General features: G+C 42.5%; 1 protein-coding gene and 1 pseudogene across 2 annotated transcripts in view; both read left to right on the plus strand.

Annotated features, from left to right (window-relative positions):
• The first annotated feature begins 55 nt into the window (after positions 1-55).
• LOC136161277 (small ubiquitin-related modifier 2-like) lies at positions 56-525 on the plus strand (annotated as a pseudogene).
• Positions 526-4,548: 4,023 nt separating this feature from the next.
• The window catches only part of ZNF570 (zinc finger protein 570), a 31,963-nt gene continuing 22,430 nt past the window's right edge, over positions 4,549-14,081 (plus strand). The window contains exons 1-2 of one of the 2 annotated variants that reach the window (XM_065925887.1): positions 4,549-4,645; positions 5,592-5,666. In XM_065925887.1, the coding sequence (XP_065781959.1) occupies positions 5,634-5,666 (33 nt within the window). In that variant the 5' untranslated portion in view covers positions 4,549-4,645; positions 5,592-5,633. Of the gene's footprint in view, positions 4,646-4,783; positions 5,667-14,081 lie in introns of those variants that run through there. The other variant, XM_065925886.1, reaches the window with a different exon arrangement.

The following is a 14,081-nucleotide window of genomic DNA, read 5'->3' on the forward strand; positions in this document are numbered from 1 at the left end:
GTATGTTTGGTGTGGATCCAGTGAAGCAGCAGCTGAGGAGACGCTAATTCTCACCATGGCTGACAAAAAGGCCGAGTGGGGAGCCAAGGCTGAGAACAATGATCATATTAATTTGAAGGTGGCAGGTGGTGCACTTTAAGAAGCATAGGGACTTCCTCGGTGGTCCAGTGATTAAGAATCCACCTTGCAATGGGAAGGATGGTTTGATCCCTGGTTAGGGAACTAAGATCCCACATGCTGTGGAGCAACTAAGCCCGCCAGCCACAACTAAAAAGTTCATTTGCCCACAACTAAATCTTGATGCAGCTAGATAAACAGAGAAGTATTTTTTTAAAAGGACTAAGAGGCATACAACCATTTAGTAAACTAATGAAAGTCTATAGTGAATGACTGAGTTTGTCAATAAGGCAGATCAGAATACAATTTGATGGGCAGCCAATCAATGAGACACACTCACCTACACAGTTGGAAATGAAGGATGAAGATACAATTGGTATGTTCCAGCAACAGAGAGGTGTCTACTAAAACAGAATCCTGCTACTTTACTCCAAAATTCTGTTCCTACCTACCATGAGGACATTCTTAATTAGAAAAATGCAATTTGGCTCTACTATATCCTGACTACTGCAGTACAGTTTTCTCTAGTCTTTCATTTTCCTCTTCCCCATTTCTTTATTGTATATACAGTAACTGGTATATGCATAAATATATCACTTTTTAAAAACTAAATCATGGCTAATGGTATGTTTTGATTGATACCAAATGGAAATTGGATGGGGGATATTACATTACTTCCCATAGAATACTATAACCTTTACAATAGTTTATTTCTATTTACTTCTCTTCTCCTGGCCTTTGTGCTATTGTTGTCATACAATTCGCTTCTATATCTGTTAATTTATGTATGAAGAATATATAAAACCGTGACTACATTGTTTTTATTTTTGCTTAAATAGTACTTTGTATTTTTTGCAAGAATTAAATAATAAAATACTGGGACTTCTCTGGTAGTCCAGTGGCTAAGGCTCTGAACTCCCAATGCAGGGGCAAGGATTCAATTCCCAGTCAGGGAACTAGATCCCACATGCCACAACAAAAACATGGGGCAGCCTAAATAAATAAATAAATATTAAAAAAGAAAATAGTATTATGTGTTAACCCTGTAGTTTCCATCTTTGGTACTCTTCGCTGCTTTGTGTTGATCCAGATATCTCTTTGTTATCCAAATACACATATAATAGGTCTCTTGAATTTGCCCTTCTACTCTGATTTTTTATTTTCCATTTTTAAAGCTAATTTTTTCTTCTGGATCTATCCCAGTACAACAAACAGCAACAGCATCTGGCACACAGTAGGTGCTTTCTAATCACATACCACCAAGCAGAATTCCTTGCACAAACCCACATCCATTAGCCTAGTCCTCACCATTTCTCTTGTACTATCATACCAGACTGTTCCTCCACTCTCCACCAGTGACTTTCTATTATAGCACATTCTCACAGCATCACAAATGTCACACACAATAACACAATCACACACATGGTCACAGAAATGCACCATGTTCACCCCCCGCCCCGACACAGAGTTTTGCATTTTTGTCAACAAAGGTCTGTCTAGTCAAGGCTATGGTTTTTCCAGTATGTAAGGATGTAAGAGTTGGACTATAAAGAAAGATGAGCCCTGAAGAACTGATGCTTTTGAACTGTGGTGTTGGAGAAGGCTCTTGAGAGTCCCTTCGACTGCAAGGAGATCCAACCAGTTCATCCTAAAGGAGATCGGTCTTGGGTGTTCACTGGAAGGACTGATGTTGAAGCTGAAACTCCAATACTCTGGCCACCTGATGCGAAGAGCTGACTCATTTGAAAAGACCCTGATGCTGGGAAAGATTGAGGGCAGCAGGAGAAGGGGATGACAGAGGATGGCATCACCGACTCAATGGACATGGGTTTGGGTAGACTCCAGCAGTTGGTGATGGACAGGGAGGCCTGGCGTGCTGTGGTTCATGGGGTCACAAAGAGTCGGACACAACTGAGTGAACAGACTGATTCTCACTATGAAACACACAGACACACAGAATGACAGAAAGAAAGGGTAGTGCACCCACAAAGTCACAGTCAGTTGACAGAAACTTAAAACAAAAACTTAAAATATAGGAACTTCCCTGGTGGGCCAGTGGTTAAGAATCTGCCTTCCAATGAAGGGGCCACAGGTTGGATCATTGAAAAAGCAAGAGAGTTACAGGAAAACATCTACTTTTGCTTTGCTGACTACGCCAAAGCCTTTGACTGTGTGGATCACAATAAAATGTGGAAAATTCTTAAAGAGATGGGAATACCAGACCACCTGACCTGCCTCCTAAGAAATCTGTATGAAGGTCAAGAAGCAACAGTTAGAACTGGACACGGAACGACAGACTGGTTCCAAATCAGGAAAGGAGTATGTCAAGGCTGTATATTGTCATCCTGCTTACTTAATTTATATGCAGAGTACATCATGCGAAATGCCGGGCTGGATGAAGCACAAGCTGGAATCAAGATTGCTGGGAGAAATATCAATAACCTCAGATACACAGTTGACACCACCCTTATGGCAGAAAAGGAAGAACTAAAGAGCCTCTTGATGAAAGCGAAAGAGGAGAGTGAAAAAGTTGGCTTAAAACTCAACATTCAGAAAACTCAGATCATGGCATCCAGTCCCATTGCTTCATGGCAAATAGATGGGGAAACAATGGAAACAATGAGAGACTTTATTTTGGGGGGGGCTCCAAAATCACTGCAAATGGTGACTGCAGCCATGAAATTAAAAAACGCTTGCTCCTTGGAAGAAACGCTTTGATCAACGTAGACAGCATATTAAAAAGCAGAGACATTACTTTACCAACAAAGGTCCGTCTAGTTAAAGCTATGGTTTTTCCAGTAGTCATGTATGGACGTGAGAGTTGGACTATAAAGAAAGATTAGTGCCAAAGAATTGATGCTTTTTAACTGTGGTGTTGGAGAAGACTCTTGAGAGTCCCTTGGACTTCAAGGAGATCTAATCAGTCCATCCTAAAGGAAATCAGTCCTGAATATTCATTAGAAGGACTGATGCTGAAGCTGAAACTCCAATACTCTGGCCACCTGATGGGAAGAACCGACTCATTGGAAAAGACCCTGATGCTGGGAAAGATTGAAGGCAGGAGGAGAAGGGGACGACAGAGGATGAGATAGTTGGATGGCATCACTGACACGATAGACATGAGTTTGAGTTTGAGCTGGTGATGGACAGGGAGGCCTGGCTTGCTGCAGTCCATGGGGTCACAAAGAGTAGGACACAACTGAACTGAACTGAACTGAAGGGAACTGGGATCCCACATCTGCGGGCAATGGGGCCCCTGAACTGCAGCTGCTGAGCCCTTGCTGCAACAAAGACCTAGAAGGACCAAAAAAAGTAAAAACCTTAAAATACAAACACTGTTGTTCTAAGCAGGTATAGAGTCAGTTTAAGGAGCCCTGGTGGCTCTGACTGCAGTTCTGTAAGAATCTGCCTGAAATGCAGGAGACCCAGGTTCAACCCCTGGGTTGGGAAGATCCCCTGGAGAAGGGAATGGCAACCCACTCCAGTATTCTTGCCTCCAGAATGCCATGGACAGAGGAACTTGGCAGGCTACAGTCCATTGGGTCTCAAAGAGTGGGACACGACTGAGCGACTAACAGAACAACAACAACAAAAGAGCCATGAAGTGTCGGGGAGCGGGGGCGGGGGGGGGGTGTGCAGGTATGGGGGGGGGGCAAGAAGTGTAATCAACTAAGTCCTCTTGAGATAACATTTGTATCTGAATGTAGGGAGTAAAGAAACGCTGAAGATACCCGACAGAGGAGCCTTTTTAGGAAGAGGGGACACATTCACATCCACCATCACTAAATCACAAATTCAGGAATCATATGCAAAAGATGACACTCCACCCTGACCTCTCCCCTCCTGTCTTCAAGGTAAACCATTCCCTGAGAAAGAACGCCCTGGGGAAGGAGGGACTGGGTGAACCACAACGTACCTGCGCATTCCATTCCCAGCTGCCCCATTCACACTTCTTCAGGCCCCCCAGCTCAAATAGAGGAACTCACTCCTCACGCACTTTGTGTAGGCGCGCGTGCATTAGAGCGCGCCCACTTCGCTCCCCCTGCCCCGCCCCGGCCCCTGAGGCTAACAAGCGGTTTGTAATTCTCTGACGCGTTGCCAAGGAAGGTGGACCGATCCCTTATGCCTGCGCCCTTCAATCTCGACCGTTTAGGGTGACGCTCGACGCAGTCTCTGTGGAGGACCCAGCCTCAGAGCTGAGAGGAATCGATCGAGACGTCCAGGCTCCTCCTTCAAGTCCAGGGAGAGGTCCGCTTGGCAAAAGCTGGGGCAGAAGAGGTGGTGGTACAAACTCCCAGGGCAGTTGAACTCCAGGGCGCCGAGGCTTCTTCTGGTCAGGACTACATTTCCCAGTGGCCCCCGCGAGCACTGGGCCCGTTGCCCCTTTGTGTCCTCCGGAGGCCGAGTCGCCTCTTTCCGGGCCCGCGGAGGCTGGGTTCCATCGATTCAGGCCGGGAGGTGGGCCCGAGGAGAGGTTACGTGAGCCTTCCGGGCTGGGACCTGGTCTTCCGGCAGTTCGGGTCTGCAGGTAGGAAGGAAGCGGGTCACCCGGACGTTGGCCCCCTGGCTTTCTGTGTGAGACGGTGGTTGTTACCTTACGGTGTGTGAGCCTGTCACCCGTGGTGCCTGTACACATCATATCTATGTGACTCTGTGTGTGCGAGTGAGCGATGGTTGGTGCCACAGAGAGTGAGACTGAGTTGAGGAAGAAGGATAGTTTCTGCCTCTCTTTTTCCTCTGCCCTCGGCTTCTTTGTGACTGGAGTGTGTGAGTGAGACCATCATAGTATTTGCGACTAGGGGCTATGGGTGAGGGTGACGGTGAAACTGCCGGTACCCATGGCTGCTGTGATCTGTGCAAGATGGTGGTTGGCGCTGTAGTTTTAAAAAATCTGTGAGTGAGTGTGGGTGTGTGTTTAGGAACAGGGGGACCGAATGAGACTCTTCTGCCACCAATATCTATTAAAGCTGGCCAGGTGATGCCAGTGTGCCACCAGGTTTCAGAACCCGCTGACCTGGGAATTCCCTGTCGGTCTTGTGGTTAGGACTATATGCTTTCACTGCCTTGGCCAGGGTTCAATTCCTGGTCAGGGAACTAAGATTTCTCAAACCGCGCAGTGGTGGGGAGACAGAATCACTTACCTACTGGAGAGGAGAAGGAAAGTGGAGTCAGAAAGACCTTTATTTGATCTTGATACTGTTATTTATTAGCTGTGTCTTTATGCAAATGGTTGCATCACTTGGAGTTTTAATTGTAAAATCTGGAATATTTCTTGCTAAAATAATGAATTAGGAAGTGATTTGGGCACAGGTTAAATTCTTTGCAAGCAGATTCCTAGGTTTCCATTATGCTTTCTAGAGGAGGGAAGGGTGCAACAGAGGAATGAAAAGCAGAAAAATTCTCAACTGATGATTGTGGATGCTGCAAGGAAAGCCTAGTTTCTCATGTTCTCTTCCCCGTCTCACTCATCTAAGAACACTGCCATTCCCCAGGAGAAGAGTCAAGGGGACTAAAGAATGGCTGTTGGACTTCTTAAAGCCATGTACCAGGTGAGTTGTTGTTTTCTCTTTCCTGAAATATTTTCCTCCTTTTTCAAAACAGGCAGACATTAATTTTCCTTCTGCTGAAACTTCTGGGTGACCAATCATGTCACTTCTTAAAACTCTCCAGTGGATTCCCACCTCATTCTGGACAAATGCTGAAGTCTTTGCCTTGACCTACAAGGCCCTACATAATCTGGTCCCTGGCTATCCCTGTGACCTCATAATTTTTCTGACTCTGTCTGTATTTCACTCAGTTGCAGCCATGCTAACTTCTTTGGAGTGAACTGAGTACATTCTGGACTCATGGCCTTGCACTTACTGTTCCCTCTGCCTAAAATGCTGTTGCCCTAGAAACAGAATAATTTCTTCATTCTAGTCTCCATCCAGATGTTCATTCATTCAACAAACTTTTTACTAAGTATTATGCCCGATCCCCGAGCGGGAAGAGAGAAGGCTTCCAAGACAATGCAACTCGCAAAAAAGGGAAGTTTATTACTGACTCAAGCCAGGGCCTTCTGCCCCACCCATCACAGTGGTGCAGGGTCAGAAAAAGCCCTGAGCCCAAGCTGTTAGCAAATTTATGAGATATGCATAAGCAATTAGTAGCTGGCTTAAGCGGATTGGTTACATGTTTGCAAAGCAATTCTATTGGTACAGACTTTCGCGGGCTTTTTCAAACCTGGCCGTTCGCGGGCTTTTCAGCTCTCCCTTTGTTTCTTACTGGGCGCATATTGATTGGCTGGCTCCAGGTTACCTGATGGGGGTAGGGAATCTTAGCATTTCGGGGGAAGCTAAAACTTAGGTCCAGGCTGCCTGTCATGGTATTAACCCTGGCAGCCTCACACTAAGTACCTGTTAACTAAGAGGGCTTCTTTGCTGCTCTGTCTGCACTCACTCCTTTGTTGATTGCACCCTGTCTTATGGCTTTACATACCATCTATATGCCAACAACTACCAAACTGTATACAGCCCAAAACTCTCTCCAGAAATCCAGACTCATGTATCCAACTATCCACTCAGCATCTTCATTTGATTGTGGAATGGATACCTCAAATTCAGATTTCTCAAACTGAGTGAAATGAGCCACTGGAAGTTTTGGAGCATAGGAATGGCATGATCTGATTCCCATTTAATAGGATCACTCTGGCTACTATTGAAAAAAAAAAACTGAATGGGACAAGGATAGAAACAGGAAAACCAATTAGAAATTTCTTACACACTTCCCATATAAGATGTTCAAGCTAAAAGTTTTCCATCAGGAAATTGTTTGTCCTACCTTCAAAATACATCCAGCACCTGACCTCTTTTTACTACCACCAGTTTCCATTCTGATGTAAACTATCATTCCTCACCTGGATTATTGCTATGCTCTCTTAACTTGTCGATCTACTTCTACCCATACTGTCTTTAGTCTGTTCTCAACAGAGCAGCCACAGTGTTTAGCTGTAAGGAAAGAAGAGAAATAGGTGGTAACTGGAGGAAAAACTATAGTCAAAAAGGTTTTTTTAAGGACAGGTTTGTGTCCGGGCTGATTTAAAGATACAGCAGAAAGGGAAATTGAAGATGAAGAGGAGGGAGGAGGGAATTGCTGGAAGACTGTGCTTGAGTAGCTGAGAGGATTTGAGGTCTAGGATACAAATGGAAGGGTTGACCTTTGCTAGGTAAGAGGGCTGTTCATTTACAGTAATAGGATCAAGTTAGAGTATATGAGCCAGGAACTTCCCTGGCAGTCCAGTGGTTAAGACTTTGCCTTCCATTGCAGGGGGTATGAATTGCATCCCTTATTGGGGAGCTAAGATCCCACATGCCTTGCGGCCAAAAAACCAACACATAAAACAGAAGTAGTATTGTAACAAATGCAATAAAGATTAAAAAGAGAGAGAGAGATTTAAAAAAGAGAGAGAGAATATATGGCCCACATGCAAGTAAATGTGTAGATGTTGTGGGAATTTGTGGAAATCCTCTTAAAATGCCTTTTGTTTTTTTTCCAGTGAAACAAAGCAAGATTTTTAGCTGAGAGTAAGGATGGAGGGATTGATGATGTGAGGAGAGGGAAGAAAGTATTAAATGGTCATTTGGGAGGGTGGGGGAAATGAATGGACTAGAGAATTGTATCATGTAGGTAGATAGAAATGTATTATTGTGGTTCACTTGAAGTTAATGACCATGAATTTAAAATGAGACCAATTAGAATGATTTCTCTAAAAAAATTAAGGTGTGCAGGGTACAGAAACCAAGTATGCTCAGTGATGGCTGTGGCCCAGATGAGTATAGTTAAGTGAAAAGGGGGCAGAGAAGTTGAGGATATGTGCCTGAGTATGATTATAGCAAATGGTTTTTCTAGGATGTGAGGGTATGTGGGAATGAAGAGCAGTGAAAATGTAAGATTAATGATTTGTAGGTTCTAGTGGGGTCAAAGAATGATCCTAATTAGGGTATGCATTGCTGTCACTTCAGTCCTGTCCTACTCTTTGCGACCCCATAGACTATAGCCCACCAGGCTCCTCTTGAAAGGTTGTTGCTGAACAATAAGATGCCGGGATTCTTGGCCTCCGGAGGAGAAGAATTCAATCTGGGGCCAGAGACAAGGCTGGATCGCTCAGAGCTTTTGTGTAATAAAGTTTTATTAAAGTATAAAGGAGATAGAGAAAGCTTCTGACATAGGCATCAGAAGGGGGCAGAAAGAGTACCCCGCTGCTGGTCTTCAGCTGGATATTACATAGTCACTACTGCTACTGCTAAGTCACTTCAGTCACGTCAGACTCTGTGCGACCCCATCCCTGTACAGTCACTAGCAGTCTGTTAATGAAAAGAAAGGAATGTCTTAAAACTCAGAATGGCAGCAGATAATTCCTCCCAGGCCATAAAAGGATTGACTTGAATCTTGTAGAAGGGCAGATTACCACACAAGTGGTTTCGTTTGCATAGATTAGGGGAACAATATCTGAGTATAACATACAGGTTTGTCATGTAGGTTCTGAGCCATTTGAACTTGAAGACGGAGTCTGGGGTACATTAACATAGCTTAAGACAAACATTTCCATAAGAAAAAAATGTATTGGTTAACTCAAGGTTTGAGAATAGTTAGCTTTAGGTGAAACCAGGTGTCATGGCAACACAGCATTTTAAGGGAAACCTCATTTTAAATTTGTATAGAGAAGGAAAAAAAAACTATCACCAGTTTGTTTCCTCCTGCCGCTTAAGAGAGAGAAAAATGGCTGGCACTTGCAGCCTATTTCCTCCATTTGGAGACCCTTGGCCTTCCTGCCTGTTACCCTTTCACTCTGTCCATGGGATTCTCCCAGCAAGAATACTAGAATAGATGACCATGCCTTCCTCCAAGGGATCTTCCCAACCCAGGGCTTGAACCTATGTCTCTTATGTCTCCTGCATTGGCAGGTGGGTTCTTTCTTTACCACTAGCGCCACTGGGAAGCCCATCCTGATTAGGGTACCAGGGGGAAAAAAATTGCAATATAGGAGGTAAAAGTGAGAGTAGGAGAATTGAGATTATGGGGGGCTTGGTACTAACTGATAATGACAAGGTCTAGGGCATGATCATGAAAGTGACTGTAGAAGTGTGGAAGACAAGCTTATTGGAGAAGGTGGGGTCAGAGAACTGAGAGGCCAGGTTGTTGGAAGGGTTATTTATATGAATATTGAAGTGACCAAAGATTATGTATAATGGGAGTAGCATTGGAGAAAGTGACAATGAGACAAGATACTAAAGTGTTCAAGGAATGACAGAGAATTGGTGTCTACCAGAAACTGGTAGATAATTAAAAGAAGAAGGGATCATACACAGTTACAGCCTGATTTCATGAGATGGAAAACTAGGTATATTTTAGGGAAGAGGGTGGGACAGTGGTCTGAAAGCAGGTATAAGGAGCTAAGCGGTCACTTACCTCAGCTCCACGTGCTATAGTACAAGGGATGTGAGAAATAAATCAGTCAGTACATGACAAGGCCTCAGGGGAAGTTGTCTTCTCTGCTGAGAATGATGTGTCTGTAAGGCAAAAAGGTCAAGGGAACTGTTTCTTCGGATGGGTTTGATTATAATTATGAATGGATTTTGAAACAAAGTATTTGGTTATGTTGAAGGAAGGGGGACCCCTTTTAGGGCCCGAAACTGGGCTCTTGTCTAACACTCGGAAATGAATTGTCCGAGGGGACACATGCTGACAAAGCAAGAGATTTTATTGGGAAAGGGCACCCGGGTGGAGAGCAGGAGGGTAGGGGAACCCAGGAGAACTGCTCTGCTGCGTGGCTCGCAGTCTCGGGTTTTATGGTGATGGGATTCGTTTCCGGGTGGTCTTTGGCCAATCATTCTAATTCAGAGTCTTTCCTGGTGGCGCCCGCATCGCTCAGCCAAGATGGATGCTAGCGAGAGGGATTCTGGGAAGTGGACGGACAGGTAGTGTCTCCTCTCGATCTTTCCCGAACTCTTCCAGCTGGTGGTGGCTTATTAGTTCCGTGTTCCTTATCAGGATCTCCTGTCATAAAACAACTCATGCAAATGGTTACTATGGTGCCTGGCCAGGGTGGGCGGTTTCAATCAATGTGCTTCCCCTAACAACTCCCCCCTGAGAGACTTCATACTCAAGATGCTTCTTGGGAATTGGGGCGGAGGTCTCTTTTTTCTGTAACTTCTTCCTGCTGTGCCTGGGCATAGGCCTGTCTAGCAGAGCAGAAGTCTCTCTATACCTGACCTAAGTTGGGGTGTTTTATATCTGAAACCAGCTTTTATTCTTGTAATAACAGCAACTTAGTTTGAAACTGTCAGCGCCTCTCAGAGGTAAAATAGACAGGGGCCAAACAGGATGGTCATCACTGGTCCCCAGAAATAGGAGGCACTGCTGGGACGATTTGGCTGGTGGTCAAGCAACAGAGCTGTGTTTTAAGAATCTTATGTTTAGTCTGAAGTTACCATTTTCCACCTGGGTGGGGGCTCTAGTTCTGTAAAAGAACTCAAAAGACATTGTTATGCATATATTTTTTGAGTAGAAACCAGGACCCGTCTCTAGGCTGTACCACCATTTGATTGTTTCCCCTCTGTTTCTGTATTTTTTTTTTCTCTGATTGGCAATTGTTTGAATCTACCCTTTGGAACTCAGGGAAGGTCAAGGAGGCTGAATAAAACCTATATTTTACAGTACAGCAGATCTGTACTCTAGAGTCGCCACCCCGCAGAGTCCTGTTTAGTTTTATTTAGGGAACAGGGCAACTATGACTGTGATAAACTTTTTGTCAAAATGAGGCATAGGACCGCCTCAGCTTGGAGAAGAGACACTGAATTGGAAGTATTCCTGAGTTCCAAGTCTTAGATCTGAGCCTTGTATGATTATAATCTCAATCCCTTGGTCTGCCATTTTGTTGTAACATACCCAGTTAGTAGTAGCTGGAGAAGGGATAACTGGAGTTTTAATAGACAAAGTAAATCTCTTTTTATTAGAAGAATAGACCTGAAATCCAGTCTGGACCTGGCACTTCAGGGAGACTTGTAGCTAGGTGGCCAGTTGCCTAGTTTTATAAAAAGTAAGGTAGAAGGTACTAGCTTCCAGCAGACATTGTTTTGAGAATGGTAGCATCTAAGCCTGACACAACTCAGAAAACTCAAGTGTTTAGCAATACAATGTCTAATCTGAAATTACACCCATAGTAACACCTGGTTATTTCTCAGGATGTCTGAACCATAGCTGAGTACTCTATTTTGACTTTGAATTGTAAAATTTTTGTTTAATAGCCAAAGCAGATGGCACCATTAATGATGTCAGTGTTTCTCTAGGTATGAGAAGATGCAAGAATTGGGACTCATAAAATCTCTTGAAAAGATCTAACTATCTGAAGGCCTGTTCTGCAAGTTTTTCCCAGAGCACAGAACACCTCATTCTTGATCTTTACCCTGAACTCTTTTTAGGGCTGTTGAAAGTCAGCAGTTGCAGTGGCCATGATATAATCGCTGTAGATGTAGATGGCAAGTGTCAATCTTCAGTTGCAAAGCCCCTTTTTGCTCACAAACTTGACGACGACTTTGAGGGGGGCATTTCATGACCATTTTATCCCATGGTGCTGAGAATGTCCATTCTCAGGTTTGGCAAAGATTTTGTCGACCGGCCTCTCAATGTGCTGTTACTGGATTAGGCCATAAAACAGTATCTAAAATTTTCTGGACCACCTGTCTTACTAGCCTCTTGGTCCAGGAAAACATTTCCTCTTGTTGCTTTTTTTTCATATCTAGAGTTACACTGCCATCATCATCGATTTCTTAAGGAACTATGTATTATTTTATCAGAGGCCTCAGTCACACATTTGGCACTGTAAGAAATAGCAATTTTGTAAAACAGGTGAAATACAAAGAACGTAGCCAGCAGTATTAGTAAAGTCACAAGTAAGACCTAAGAGCTTCTATTAGATGTAGCCCAGTATATCCCAGGTCGTCTGACTTAGTCTACTCTGTACCAATCTTTATCTTTCAGGGAAATTATACATTGGCACCACCATCTATAAGGCACACAGCCCAGTTTTCTAGTGTTACTAGACCGAGTATCTTTAGTATGATTTAATTGTTTTTAACACAGAGGAGACTTTAAACCTAAATTATCATAGCTTAGTGTTATCTATATAAATCTATCTCATAATTGTGGGAGATTTTTTTTTCTTTTGCTAAAACTTTTTGTGTTGCTCTGATTGAGCTTGAGGAATAGAAAAAGGCTCAAATTTATGGCCAGAGTCAGAGTGGGCATTATTAATTGGCCCAGTGAGGGGATCCCGTCTGGTAGTATCATAGTAACCTGAATATGACTATTAATTTTTTCAAGTAAATTTCTTCAGGGCCAACCAGTTAGAGTCTTGTAGTAGAGAAATTTACCAAGGTAACCCAGAGCTAGACATAGATAATTGGCCACAAACCCAACAATTGGATTGATTTTTAAAACTAGCATAGTATCAGGCCTATGATAGAAAAGCATTTGATTTATATACAAAGGTCAAGAAGTCAAGAGAACACTATAAACGATCATAGGAATCAGGTCCAGTATCTTGGACAAGCTGTCTACCTCTGACGTCGCTGTCTTCTCATCTTGGTGTAGTGTAGTTTCTCTTGTTTGAGCATCATTTTAAGGTGAGATCAGGTCAGCTGTCTTCTCTATAGACCAATCCAGTGTAGGGGCCTTTGGAAGCGGGAATTAATCTAAGAGTTAATTTTCCTTCAGTTTTATTGTGCATGAGCTAGTTAAGAGTACCTGATAAAAAGTCATTCCATCCAGGTTGGAGACAGTCTTTTAAATTATGTCTTTTTCATCCAAAGATAGATTACTGAGATAAGCTTCAGAAACAAACTTAGGGTGTTCTTTAAGAATTTAATTAAATTTTGCATTAATATCACATAACAGCAAAGAACTATCTAAGAAATGAGTCTTACTACATGCAGACCTCCATTAACAAACTGGGATTTAACATTTTTTGAAATATCTTTTTCTGTCTAAAGTTAGCCTCATTTTTATCAAATATAACCAAATTAAGGCTATTTTGTTTGCAAAGTAGGTCTATTCTCACTAATTTTGGTCTGATGATTTATATAACCATAATTGATTATAGACTTTTTATTTTGCTGAAACACTTATAGAATCTCAGACTGAACTTTTAATATAAAACAGGGCTGGGAAACTCACACCAAAGGCTTATTACAGATTTTGAATAACAAATCTAGGTGAACTCTTTTCTTTTTAAGGTCTCAAAAATTCCTTGAGATTTTTGTACCTGTTAGTGAGATAACCTTTCTAGCTCATTTGATAAACTTACTGGAAACTTAAGAGTTTCAAATTTCTGGAGGAGTCAGATAGAGAGAAAATATAATTGTTTTGTTTATAACGTATAATTTTACCAAATTATTTTCATTATTAGTTTGAGAGGAATGTTTTCCTTACTCCCGGAAAACACAAGATTTAAACCTGTAATTTTTTAGATAGAAACCATAAAAATTATAAGCATATTTGCTGGTTCATTTAGTTCTTTGTTAACTTTTGTGAAGTCATCAGGTTTTTCATTAGAACACCAAGACATATCAAAATGTTAAGAACTCCATATAATTTCTAGGATATCTGTATTAGTAATTTTACCATATATTATAACATGAGCAGATTTATTGCTCATTTGATAATCTTTTTTATGTAATTTAACCAAATAAACACAGTTTAATATCTCTCTTTGGGATGTTTCAGGGGCCCTCTGAAGCACCCCAAAGTTAGCTAGAGATCAAAGGAACTTTAAAAGAATTTGATTTAGGAATTTTTACTGAAAAGATCAGTGAAAAGCGTTTAGAACATTTGGTCAGATTTAGTCAATGTTGATGGCTGTATCATTTAGCTTGTTGATATGTCACAATGGGTGTAAATACCAAGGCTCAAGGTCTAGTGAAAGTCAG

This window comes from Muntiacus reevesi, chromosome 2 (assembly GCF_963930625.1).
Source record: "Muntiacus reevesi chromosome 2, mMunRee1.1, whole genome shotgun sequence".
Taxonomy (NCBI): domain Eukaryota; kingdom Metazoa; phylum Chordata; class Mammalia; order Artiodactyla; family Cervidae; genus Muntiacus; species Muntiacus reevesi.